Genomic DNA, 13,535 nt, shown 5'->3' with positions numbered 1-13,535 from the left:
AGTGGCAACATTAAAATGATGTCCATGAGTTCATCAAGTGATTCATATATGAACATGCATGTAATCAAGCTGTGCAAAAGAGATACAAAGTCAAAACACATCAAACTGGTGCTTAAGGCTCGATGCAGTTTTCCTTCCTTCTTTATTCCAACCTCCACCCAAATGTGCTTGGAAACCAGGCTTGTACACCTCAGAACACAAACGCCTGGAAGCATTAAGAATAAAAAGGGCTTCTAAACGGCTGCTAATCACGCTCCAACACTCTGAAACAGCCCCTGCCTTCACTGATCAGGGATCTGCACGGAACAAATGAAACTAGAGGAATACGCCGCTTGTTGCGCATCACTTTCTTACATCGTCACACGGCAGCATTTTTAAAACGACGTGCTTATTTTACGCATCCGGTGCATGTCGGTCTTCAGTGTTTTCCATGGTTCCTACCTGCAGCTTGTATCCGTTCGATCCGGAAATCATGAATGGGACACACAATCCATGTGATCGCGTTGCACGTCCTCTAAATGGCTGCTGAGAGACGGTTTGAGTGTTCAAGGTAGAAACATCGTCGAGGTGTTTTCCGGAGCGGCGCTGGACGGTGCAGGAGGAGACTGGAGCGCACAGCCAGGAGGCGGAGGCAGCACCAGGTGGACTGAAGCCACAGCTCCGCTGCTCCACCTTCTCTGCCGTTCCACCCGAAAACACCTCCGACAGATTTTACAGGTGTTTTCCTCCATGAGTCAGTTCAGTCGTCCTAATCACCTCTGTGCCGCAAGTATTTAGATTTACAAGGTTAATGGATAACCATGACAGCTGGTGTGCTTTACGGTGATCCTCAGAATTAATTCTTATAATTTCAGGTAACCTTTACTCTAATTTTAATGCCAAATTGGTTTCCTGTATGTGAAGTATTTTAGTAGCAGCTGGAGGGTCATTTAGACCTTTACACATCCAAAGACAACATCCACATGAGTGGACAAAGTAATTAAACAGCCTAAAGATGAATTTTTAGTTTACAACCCAACTATTGGAGAACCAGACATATCAAACTAGAGATCAGAGGGACAGAACAACTGGACAGCAAGTGAGGACAGATGTGAGCAACTGACCTCTCAGTTTATATTTAAGGAGGCAGTAGGGCTGCTTTTGCTCATCCTAAGAACCAGCTCACTCCCATCATCTTATTTTTAGTTATCTGCAGTTTTGACTGAAGACCTGATTGGACCTGGAAGTGAGAGTGCCCTCCTGAAGCACGTTGGCCCAAAATTGGTTTAATGGCTTTGTAAGTGCACAAAATTTGAGAAATGCAGCTCGAGAAAGCAAACCTACCCCAGCATGAACCAGATCAGGAATTTGCACCCAAAAACTTTGAACAAAATCTGTTCCTGCACTTTCCTAAATTTTGACATTTCAGTTGTACAACTTGAATTTATTGAACACATAATTTGCCATCAATCTTCCATAAATAAACAGCTAACACTGCTAGAGGTGACTGGAGGTTACTGACATTGCATCGCCATGCAAAACTTGTATAAAAAAGGGCAACAGATTAAAATTTAAAAACTCTTTAATGATAAAGTTAATAAAATTCTTGCATAGTTCAAGTCCAGCTCGTCACGCAGCAGCTCTCGTACGAATCCTCTGCCGCAGGAGTGTGACAGCAGCGTTGACCTCCTGCAGAGTGATGGCCCTCAGTCGGTTGGTTTTGGACAGCCGGGAAGCCTCTGAGCTCACCAGTCTGAGCAGGACCGGTTTGGGAAAACTGAGCCGACTGCTCAGGAAGTCTGGACTCCTCATCCCAGCCGGACCGACCTGCAGGAGAGACGACCAGAGGAGTCTTTAAATGGTTTAAAACCTGAGTACTGCAGCCCTCACAGGCCACTCTGAAAGACTTTTGACCTGCTTTTAAAAGGTTTAAACACCACATATCTGCAGACACACTACTGCCTTTGCTGCAGTTCTAACCTCTTTATGAGCTCTGTAGATGAGAGTGGAGTGAGCTCGAACCCTCCTCTTCGTTTGTGAAGGGATCCTGCGTGTTGCTCGTACCGCAGCTTTCATTTCTCCTTGTCAGTTCAGTAGGAAACACCTTCACAACTGAGTAAACTTACAGCAGCTTTTCCTCAAGGCCGCCGGGACTGAGAGCAGGACAGAAAACAGCGAGCGAGGGAGGAGTGAAAACGTTGTTTTGATGAGCACAAATTGAAAACAGCTTTGCTTTAATTGGGCTTAATTACTTTCAGCCGCCAGGTTTTGAAACCTTCAGTGAGAGTTCAGACATCTTTAGCCTCAGCAGTCAAATATTAGCAGGGACTTGAGTGACCGTTGTGGATTCCGATGTGGAACTTTTGTTTTCCACATCGCAGGTGATTCCACATTTCCATGATTTGCGACACTCTCCTGTGTTTATTTGCGATACAAATAAACACAGGAGAGTTTCCAGTGTGTTTATATGAGAATTTCACCTCCTGCATGCCTGTAAATCTGCTGTGGTTCAGAAAAAACACACACAAATCAATTCTAGATAGGATGTCCAAGAAATCAAGAGTCGATTCCCTAGCTGTTCTCTGCACTAGAGGGAACATTAATGCATCTTTAATGCGCCTGTTCATGGTTTCATTATGCTGTTAGAGATTAAAGGATGACTTTTTCGCTCGTTTACAACGTTTGCCTGATGTTATTCTTGAGATTGTGGGAGATGTAGGATGCTGATCGTGATTGCATCTTGCAACTGAATGCATTTTCTTCTTCTGGAGTGAAAAACGTCTCGCATTTAGGCTTTTCCTTCACCACTCACTACGTTTCTTATCACCAGAGGCACAAACTCATAGAGGAGAAAAATTTTGGGTTCATTTTTGAAGATTTTTGGGCCCCTTTTCTCTCATTTTACAGTTTATTTAGAACATTTCAGCTGTGAGATTCTTTCCGTTTGTTTTAATTGTGTCTGAGCTTAATGCTACAGTCCAATGAATCAATTCTTCTTCTGGATTACAGAGCCTCACAGTGATATTGATATTTAAGAGTTTAATAAAATCTAAAAAGCAATATCAGCTCATCTTTTTCTTACAAAAGCAAAATTCTCTAATTAAAAATCCTTTAAATTTGGCTACAGAGGATTTATGACCAATAGAGTGTCTGTCCTGAGAGGGACATTCACATCTTATCATATACCTCTGTATAAAAAACTGATTTCAGCCCATTTATCAGTTGGGTTCTACATTTTATTTCAAAGCAGAACCCATTCTTATTATTGATCGTGTTTTTTTTCCTGTTGTTAAGCCAAAGCAAAGTGTTGCAGTGTAGTCGATGAAATGTTGGCTAAATGTATGTAAATGTGTTTATTTTCTCTTCCTTCCTTCCTTTCTTTCTTTTAAATTAAAGTGATAATGCAAATAGAAAATGCAGCAAACACGAGACAAGCCATAAATTCACCGAAAAGTAGACCTTATGGTCAATTATATGGATCACAAGGCCCAGCATAAGCCATCACCACCCTCCATCCTCTTCTCTCTCTCTCTCTTTCACACACACACACACACACACACACACACGAATGATGCACATGCACACAACCCAGATCTGTCTCATAACCGATTGACCACACTGGCTTTAGTTTTTTCTGCAGGGTTTTTGACTTGACCCCTGTGACTGTGCAGTCATATCCAGAATGAGTGCCGGTGGTCGCTGATGGCGGTGGGTGAACAGCTGTAGGAGGGGCTTTGTCAGATAAGGACGGCATTAGGTAAGGCCATTAGCGTCCTGTGGATTATTGTAATCCAGCCTCTCTATCACTGCTGTCTTGGTTGCTCAGTCGGTCTGGTCTGGTTTGGAGCAGGTTGGAAGATGGCTCTCAACGCGCAGCGTTTCCTGCTGGCCCTGCTTCTCCTGGGAGCGAACGGTACGATTCCACTCTTTACACTCTGGGCCTTGTCATCCCAAAAATCTGTGTGATTTAGAATTGTAAATCTTTGGAGTCACCTCAACCTGGACAACATATCGAAGACAACCTCTGAAACCTTGATCTCAAAGGACAAACTGATTCCTAACTGGGAATTTGACAAACATATCAGATTTTCTCAGTAATCCTCGAGATTATCATGCAGGTTTTTCTCGGGTGACATCAAACTTGATGCTCAGTGTCTGTGTTGTGTTTACCTTCCTAACACGGTTAAACCGACAGAATGATGCACAGATTTTGTTTGCTACAATGGGTGTCTGCTGTTTCCTAACAGTCTTTTTCTCTCCTCTGTGCTTCGTCGGCCGGCTGGCATTTATTTTGTTTTACTGTCCATCTGCCCGAACAGTGGTTGTCAGCATTCATGCTCAAGAGGTACGAAGAGAGGTTTTTCTTAAACGTTTTTAGATCAGCCTCACCAGAGACATCTCAGCCTGGGGTTCAGCTTTCTCTCTCCAATTGATATTAGTCAATGTCAAATGATTTCCACTGAAAAAACACACATATTAGGAGCTTCAGTCTCTACATCATTGTCTTTTCAGTCACCCTTCGTATTCCTGTGAAATGTTTTGTTTTTGCAAACCGGCTGTATTTGGAAAAACAGTATTGATATCTTTGGTATTGATGATACTTTTTGGGTCTATTAAATATTGTTTGTGTGTGTGTTTTTATGAGGCTGGGGTGTCCGAGGCGTGGACCAGCAGGTCTTGCAAATGTGACTGTGACGGAGGAGAATCCCCGACTGAGTTTTCCTCCATCGGGACCGGCTCTTCCATGGTGCGAGGAGTGGACTGCATGCCAGGTGCAGTAAAACCCATCAAATACATTCCTCTCTGTCAAAAAAAAACCCAAAGCTGTTTGTTTTTTGGGCCAGTAATATGTGACTTCCTTAAAAATAGACCCAGTCGTTTCTATTTAGTGCCCTTGAATCTCAAACGGATGTTTTGTCACACTGGTTTTTGTTGCCACTCTTTGACCTACTAATTGAGAGCATTTTGTTGATTATGTTGATTTAACTGAATCATTAAACTAATAGTACAATTTGTAGCAAGAAGTGATTTGTGATGGTAGTGTTAGATTCAGAAAATTAACATGCAAAAGCTATGAGCTGATGAACTGAGAGGCTACAGAACACAGTAGGTCTGCAACTAATTATTGTTTTTATTATCTCTCATATATGAGAGGCTGAAACCACTGACTTTTGGGCATTTTGCTTAAAAACTGATTTAGATAATTTACCATCAAACTGGTCGCTGGTTAAATTCCCATCGATTGCCTCGTTGATCAATCAACAAATCTTTTAAGCACCACATCGCGGATGGACAGAGAGCTGTAATGTGTGTGTGAGCGGGATAGAGAAGGAGATTCTCTATATGTACATGCACATGCATGAGTGCATTAGACTCCAGATTTGACACCACAGGGTGGACATGCTCCACTGGACATCCTCAGAGAAGATAATGCAGATGGAGAGGAAAAGGAACAGAAACACTTGCGCCAAGGTTGCACAGTCCTCTGCATGTAGTTTTTCAATAATGGTGGTGGTCTACACACAATATAGACCCATATATAGAAAATGATGGGATTCATGTGAAAGATTTCTTTTTTGAAAAGTTTATGTTTCATTTAAACAAAAATCTAGATTAATAACAATCTTACTGCTCTCAGATTATTGGTGCTGAGTTTATTCCTCCAGAATGTTCAGGACTTGGCCTGGGGTTTAACTTTCCACCAATTCTCTTGCAGTGGGATCTGTTTTTGAGGCACAAACTGAAAGAAAAGGACTGACGGGAGTCTCATTGTGCCTGAGATAGAAAGATCAGGCTTGAATCGTGTCAAGCTTGAGGAGAGGAAGAAGGCAGAGGTGATTTTCAGTGAAAGGGTTTTCCTCTGTGAATGTGTGTCAACTGAGCCACAAATCACATGGCAACCGGTGACGGACAAGAGAAAGAAGTTCAGCAGACAATCATTATCTCTGAACACGATGCTCAGATTATGGGGTTCTTGATAGACTCTGCCAATCGCACAATCACAGAAACCAGCAATTACCCCGACATGGACCTGGTGATGATAGATGACGAGCGAGACAGGATTTCCTGCCCAACGTCAGACCTCAGCTCCTCGTGTCTCAACTATCTGTTTTCCCATTAATTCAGCAATCTGAGTAGGTTTTATTTTAGTCGTGAAATACATTTGGGAGGACTACGGAGTCACTCGCACTGTTGTTATGTAAACACTTATCTCCTGACTCACACAGGCGCTGCTGCTGCTGCTGTATGCATTGTAATACTGGGATTAGACAGGATGTGACCCTGTGCCAGATAGGCTTAAACCAGTAGTAAACAGAAGCGCAGCAGGTTTCTGCTCCGTGTTTCCACGGCTGACGTTTTCCTGAAACTTTAGGGGGAAAAAACCTCACTCGTGTGCAGCTCTATCGTTACTCCCATTCATAGTCTTATAATGTATACGTCAACAAAGGTCTCGCTCTCATGTGATATTAGTGGAAAGTGATCAGATCAAAACATGGAAGCAACACAGAGCTAAAGCTGCGGAGAGTAGAACACGGCCATCTGTCCGCCTGCCGCCCTAATGGACATCGCTGATCTCTCACCGTGGAGAATTAAACTGCAGGCTTTTAGGATGGGATATGGGTCATACTGGGGCTGCTCACGGCGGGGGCTTTGGGAGCGGGAGGATGTGAGGACGGGAGTCGGCAGGGGTGAGGATTGAGAGAGAGGAAAGGATAGACAGATGAAGAATTAAGCACCTTCCGTAGGACAGGCTTAGCGATGATCATTTGCTGGTCACATTTCAGTGTTTTACTGCTTCGCTGCTGGCAGATGTGTTTGTGTTCTTCTCTGTTGGGGGCGTGACCTTGAAATCCACGGAGCCAGGAGATCTTTAAGTGAAAAACACTGTTATTAGCTGAGGTTACAAAACAGATTTTAATCAAAACCTCTGTTGTCACTTTGTCTCTGATCCTCCTGCAGAGTGTCCGTACCACAAGCCTTTGGGCTTCGAGGCCGGATCAGTGAGTGCAGACCAGATCACCTGCTCCAACCTGGACCAGTACACCGGCTGGTTCTCCTCATGGCTCCCGAGCAAGGCCCGGCTAAACAGTCAGGGCTTTGGGTGGGTACAGGCCAACACGCAGACTTAATATTTCCAGAGAGTAGACAAAACTTTTGCACTGTCTCTGCGAGACGACCCTAATAAACAAACGTCTGGGCACCTGCCATCTGTGAGGAACAGTGCTGGATGCAATGAAATGGAAAAATGTAACCCGTCTCTCATTACATACGGTGCATTTGGAAAGGTTGGCATGCAGTATGTTCTTGCTGTGAAATATAAATAAGACGGGCAGTGTAAGAATGTATGTATATGCTACATGAAACTGCTGACTCTGAAGAGCTGTTATTCACAGTATTGAAGGCTTTCTGTTTTTTTCCCCTCCAATATTTTGAAACCACACACCACAAGTCACACAATGAACTTGTGTTGTGCACCAGGCTGGGAACTGAACCTCAATTCTTAATTTAGCTTCTCACCTGCCTGCAGTGATGCACAGGGGCATGTTCAGTCTGAGAACAGTGAGCATCATTTTGCTGTCGGAGGTGCATTACACCATGGTGTTCAACACACCAACACAGTTTCTGTGTAAGTGAATATTTTGCTACGTTTTGTGAGGGATGAACGCGCCCCCGGTGGTTACAGGTGCAACCGAGAGTACGTCTGAACACACCCAGCCATGCTGGTTACTCTTAAAGGGGGAAAAAATCCACAAAGAGAAATGTCAACCCCGTAAAAGAAGAAAAAAAAGGAGAAAAAAGAGGAAAATAATAATGATCAGAGTTAAAGCCTCTACAGTAGATATATGAAAAGAGGGATCATAGGATTTAAATGATAATCAATATGATTTTAAAGTACAATTTCTTTCTTTAAGAAATACTTAAATCTACTGCTATCAAGCCTTGTGGGGAGAGCTGGGTGAAGTAAAATGGAACAAAATGCTCGATATAAGCTGTAATACTTTCTGAGTACAGACTGAAATGTATCAAAACTGTCAAATACCTAAAATTGGCATAAAATGACATGCAACAAAGGTCCCAGGCTGATCTGTGGATGTTGCAGTTATGTGGTAAAGCAGCAGGTAATTTTCCCAGCAGACATTTTGACATGTGACAGCAGGATGTGACAGCAATAAAACTGATGCCGATTGAGTTTCATTAGGCTGCTTTTTTTCAGACTCTTGTTTTTGTGGATGGTGAGAAAAAGGCCTTTAACCTGCTCTGGTTATGTATTTTTAATTAGCAAATCTCTGTTGTCTGAAGCATCGTCCGCGTGTGAACATGTTGTAAACCAGCCCAACTGCTGCTTCATATTCAGTGTTTGTGTTCCTGCTCCAGGTGTGCCTGGCTGTCTAAGTTCCAGGACAACTCTCAGTGGCTGCAGATTGACCTGAGGGAGGTGCAGGTGGTGTCAGGGATCCTCACGCAAGGCCGCTGTGACGCTGATGAGTGGGTCACCAAGTACAGCGTCCAGTACCGCACGGACGACAAGCTCAACTGGATCTATTACAAAGACCAGACTGGAAACAACAGGGTCAGTCCAACCAAGCACTGAATAGTCGTTTGGGTCATTTTTCAAGCAAAACATGCTGATTCAAGCTTCTCAGAAGTGAGAAAAAAAACAGCTTTTATTTACTACATATCAATGTGATCAAATCTATTTTGGTTGTTCTGACAAAACAAACAATTTGAACATGTCACCTTAACATTTTACGGTTGATTATTTGAAAAATGATAACAATTGTTTGCTGCAGCCCAAACACATTATAATCATTATCGTAACCATTAGCAGTAGTAGCAGAAGTAGCAGTTTATTCACTCCGTCTCAACTAATCCGTTCTCCCCTTTCAATCCTTTCTCCTCAGGTGTTTTACGGAAACTCTGACCGCTCCTCTTCCGTGCAGAACCTCCTGCGGCCACCCATCGTGGCGCGCTACATCCGCATCATCCCCCTCGGATGGCACACGCGCATCGCCCTGCGCATGGAGCTGCTGCTCTGCATGAACAAATGCATCTGAACCTCTCCTCCCGCCGTCCCCGAAGCCTCGTCCCAAAAACATCTCCACCTAAAGCCCCGCCGTTAGAGCGCGTGGTCCGTTATTAAATCCACAGCTTTGGCCCCCTGCAGCTACATGTATAAAACCACAAGCTGAGACGAGATATCCTGTTTACGGCCTTTTCCTAAACACAAACAAGCAAACAGTTTGACTTATGCGATGTCATTAAAACATTTGTTTGATATGCTCAATGAGCTTTCATTCTCTCCACTCTCCATTGTCTGTGTTAAAGCAGTCTCACACTGGGGGCTTTAATTTGGTGAATTCTCAATAGATTGTTCCATTTGCAATGAAATGGCATAAATTCAAAGCAATAATTAGGCATCAAGAGCGAGAGGCAGCGTTGCTATGGAGGTTGTATCCACCATCAGCCCTCTGCAACAGGTCTATGAAATGACGTCTTCTTCTCCTGATATTTAATGGCAAACAGGGCATTTACAGTTCTGCACCTCTCAGTCAGTATCTCCTTATCTTCCTTAAAGGCTGGTGAAATTTCACATTTTATATCCTTCTGTCAACAAATCCCATGAAAAGACCGAAAACCAACAAAGAATCGATCCTACCAACAAGCATTGTTTGAGTGGCCAAAGCCTGATAGATCTTATTCTTAACAAAAGCTATTAAAAGAGATTTTATTAAAAGAGCCACACTAGTGACATGCTCCTTTAGTATCACAAACATGTGCACTGTGGTTTAATTTGACAGATATACACCCTCCTGCTGCTCTAAATACTCAAACCTGATCGAATGTGTATTAATCCGCAGCCAAAAATAGTCCCAAACAAATGCATTATTTACTCCTGTTTGAGTAATGGTTGCTAAATGAGACAGTGCCCCAGCTTTTTCAAAATATAAAAGTATTTCATTCTGGCCCTGTTTTAAAAAGATTTTAATCTTCTTTGTGAAAAAATGATTTTAAGGCAGGCAGGACAAAGAAGCCAGGAAATATTGAAAAAAGAGCTGACATCTTCACCTTTTCATGAGATTTGCTGATAATAAGAAAAATGTGGAATAATTTCACTTTTCTTTAAATATGTGTGCGATTTCACTTCCTGCTCTCTTTTTTTGTTTGTAAACAATTTTATCTCAGGCACTTTTTAAGAAAATATCACTCTTCAATGCTATATATAGATTAGCGGATGAAAAAATTCACTAATATTCAGATGTGGTTTTGTATTGTGGTTAACTCCTGATTTTATTTATTTTTTTCTGTAACATTTCAATTAAATTTCCCATGGTGCTTTGGGAACGCATTGCAGGGTTTTTATTACTCTGACTGTGTTCTTTATTGTATCTTTAAACTATTTCCTTGATTAAATAAAAACTTGTATCATTTCTGTTCTCATGTTGTGTCTGTACTACGAAACAAAATGTATGAGCCATTCAAAAATGTACAGTTGGCTTTTATTATGAGACCCTATCATTTTTAAAGTAGAATGGTCAGTATAGATACACTCTATTATTTCTATGTACACCCTGTAAGAAGTGGGGAAACAGCTTAATGAAAAAACAACTGATGTTTCAGGAAACACATTCATATTAGTGAACAAAAATATCCTCCTCATCTCAGTTCTCGGTGTGTGTGACTTACTGGGGGTTGAAGCATCCATTTCCATCTGAAGTGTTGAATCAGTAAGCTAATATAAGGCTTCGGGTCACTGGCAAGGCAAGCGTTGTCATCACTCTGTCCCATTAATGATATTGACAAACCCACGTTAGCAGTCATTTACAATCATGAGCAATCAGGATTTTCCATAATACACAACACAGGGTAATTTTACCTTCCCCGGGTCATGTTCAAGGACAAAGTTGAAAATAAAAAATGTATTGCAGAGCAATGTCTTGATTACATGTGGACACTTGCTTTAATCACAGTCTCCTACTGGAAGTCCTTCTCTGTGCTATATTTGGGTCCAATTTATCTCGCCTCCTATTTAGCTAGTACAGTCTGCATCTGTCTGAGTCTCCTTCTGAATGTTATTGCTTTCAATCAGCCATGTAGTCAATTGGTTCATTTGTTTTTTTCTCTTTTTTATGCTTTTGTAATTTCATCCTCTCGACAGATGAGAAACAAACACAAAATTCTCCAAAACTAAACTCTCTCATTAGTCCACAGATGTCTTGTGTTTTGCACAAAAGCATCCATCCCTCTTTCCTTCGATCCCTCCTTCTGTGATATAAAAGCTTTAAGCTTTAAAACCACAGAAGAAGAGGAGAGAATGCTGGATAACAGTAAGACTGGAAGGAAAGCTATGCTATATTTTGCCTAGGCCACAAATAGTGTATTATTCTATACAACTCAGGTTTTTTTTATCATCCACAGGTCAGTAGACAACAGGTAAATGCTTTCATGAGTAACCTAGTTAGGTAAAATCATCCCTGATCATGACTGTTGATATTAAAAATAAAAGCTGCAATGCGAATAAAGTAGGAAAACCAAATTCCAAGATCTACAAAAGGCATTTCCAAAAACACAAGCTTTTATAATGCACACAGAAAAATGTAAACACACACATTAAAGGATGAGTCTGGTGTTAGTCCATGTCTTCCTTATTGTCATCAAACCCCATGAAAAGTACAAAACCAGAGATGTGTTAGCGGACAGACCTGACGGGGCTTCAGACAGCCGTAGGACTTGAGATTAAAGCGTTTCAAGGCTTATTACATACCAAAACACTGCACAGCAGTTTGAGACAATTACTTTTTCTATCCTCATGCCAGTTGTGAGATGGCAAACTGAAGAAATATAGAGTTCATGTTATAGACAGCAAGTGATGTACCACTAATGTGCGCCATTATCTATCTGAGTGACGCTGCAATGATCGTGCATTGTTTTGCCTTAGACCTGCATTGGCACCCCCGCTACATCTCTGACCTGGCCTCACTGTAGTGAATGAGAGGGCTGCGTTTTTTCATGCAGGCCTACTGTTAGTCTGAACACTTGGATTAGTCCATCTCAGTATTTTCTGACTTCCACAGCCTGTCAGTGGCCGCAGCACCATTTGTTTCTGAAGGTTACTGAAGGTGTAAGTCTTTAAAAACGATTGGCAAATTTTTTAGTTTACTTTTGGAAAATTACCAAATCATCCCTGAAAACAAATGCAGTTTTACCAAACGCTACTCAGACAGGAGTAGCTTTTTAGTGCATTCGTCGGGGACTATTTTCAGCTGCGGATTGATACACATTTGGTTTTAAAGTAAGCATTAACAGCAGCAGGGTGGCATATGTGTGATTCAAAATCAACAACAGAGCCCATGTTCATGGTAATGAAGGAACATGTCACCCCGCGGTGCTCACTAATGTTTTGGTAACACAAACAGCACTTGTTTGCAGGATCATTCATCACTGGTTTTGGTCTTTTTATGGGATTTGTAACCAATAAGAATATAGAAAACACAACCAGACTCAAACTTTAAGATCTTAAAGGTTGTAGGTGAGGTATGCCTTTTTGCAGAGTGCTCTTCTTCTATCTTGAACACTTAGATGTTGTATTTGAGTTAGTCAGACCTCATTCCAGGAGGCGAAAGTTTCACCGCCGGTGGGCACCAACCTCTTGATGCCCGTTACTTGCTGTTAAGGCTGTAGACAAAACCAACATGGCAGCATGAGGCTGAAAAGCTGTTGCCACTGATAAATGAACTGAGGGACTGAAAATGGGGCTTCACATTTTAAATTGGTGACACCAAGAGCGGGACATAAAGTGAACTGACAAATACTTTAAGTAAAGCACAGAGCCTAACAGTCTCACTCTGGCTGTTCTGCTACCAAACCCTGTTGACAAATAGCCCGACTTGTCACAAAACTTCTAAACTGACATCATGAGGGCGATGGTCCGATTTGTACTAGATGTAAAGAGATTTTTTTTCCACTTTAGTATTTATCAATACTTCTTTACATTTTGATGGAACAAAAAGAAAAAAGTTAAAAATAGCATGATATAATGTGGAAATCTGTTAATAACATATCAAATTGAACAAAAAAAGACATTCACCATTAATAAATATTCCTTGTGACATATTGTATTATCAACACATAAATATCTATGAATTTCTTTGTGTCGAAACTAAAGCTCTTGCAATTACACATTTAATTCTATATTACCTTATAATATTCCCATATAGCCTACATACTGTGTCATTTATAGCTTATATCCTTGAATTGAAAACAAATAAATATTTAATAAATAATGCTGATATAAATCTCTTTTTTTCCTTTTTTTTTTCCTTTTTTGTTCTTATCAAATATCAGAGCTTGAAAAACATTTGAGTTTATTGGCCACCGGTGTGTCAGCGGCTGTCTGATGTGTTGCTGTAGTGTCCTGTGAGCAGAAGATGGCAGCAGAGAGGCCACATGGGCAGTGTCTCCTTGACAGAAACGATCAGCTTATTCTGATGTTCTGACCTTGTTATATAGAGAGAGAATAACATAGAACTGATACAGTACTGGCGTCCCGAGAGGGA

The 13,535-nt window shown here is 41.6% G+C and overlaps 1 protein-coding gene across 2 annotated transcripts; it reads left to right on the top strand.

The window, feature by feature from the left end:
- The first annotated feature begins 3,674 nt into the window (after positions 1-3,674).
- rs1a (retinoschisin 1a) lies at positions 3,675-10,353 on the top strand. Of its 2 annotated transcripts, XM_041941182.1 has the most exons (7): positions 3,675-3,736; positions 3,830-3,892; positions 4,299-4,324; positions 4,625-4,751; positions 6,940-7,081; positions 8,356-8,551; positions 8,883-10,353. In XM_041941182.1, exons 2-7 carry the CDS (start codon positions 3,838-3,840, stop codon positions 9,033-9,035), a joined length of 699 nt encoding a protein of 232 aa, XP_041797116.1. In that variant the 5' UTR covers positions 3,675-3,736; positions 3,830-3,837; the 3' UTR covers positions 9,036-10,353. The 2 variants fall into 2 exon arrangements, with proteins under 2 accessions (XP_041797116.1, XP_041797107.1); XM_041941173.1 differs by lacking the exon at positions 3,675-3,736 and having other exon boundaries at positions 3,805-3,892.
- The last annotated feature ends 3,182 nt before the right edge of the window (positions 10,354-13,535 follow it).

The sequence above is a fragment of the Chelmon rostratus genome, chromosome 1 (genome assembly GCF_017976325.1).
Source record: "Chelmon rostratus isolate fCheRos1 chromosome 1, fCheRos1.pri, whole genome shotgun sequence".
Lineage (NCBI taxonomy): Eukaryota > Metazoa > Chordata > Actinopteri > Chaetodontiformes > Chaetodontidae > Chelmon > Chelmon rostratus.
The sequence above is the reverse complement of the archived record's forward strand: the minus strand, read 5'-3'. Positions and strand labels throughout refer to the sequence as shown.

Bases quoted from the DNA above. Each gene is read 5' to 3' on its own strand.
- rs1a (XM_041941182.1), top strand. From the start codon at position 3,838: ATGGCTCTCAACGCGCAGCGTTTCCTGCTGGCCCTGCTTCTCCTGGGA. The intron at 4,325-4,624 runs GTACGAAGAGAG...TGTTTTTATGAG, and splicing joins TCAGCATTCATGCTCAAGAG to GCTGGGGTGTCCGAGGCGTG. The intron at 7,082-8,355 runs GTGGGTACAGGC...TTCCTGCTCCAG, and splicing joins CTAAACAGTCAGGGCTTTGG to GTGTGCCTGGCTGTCTAAGT.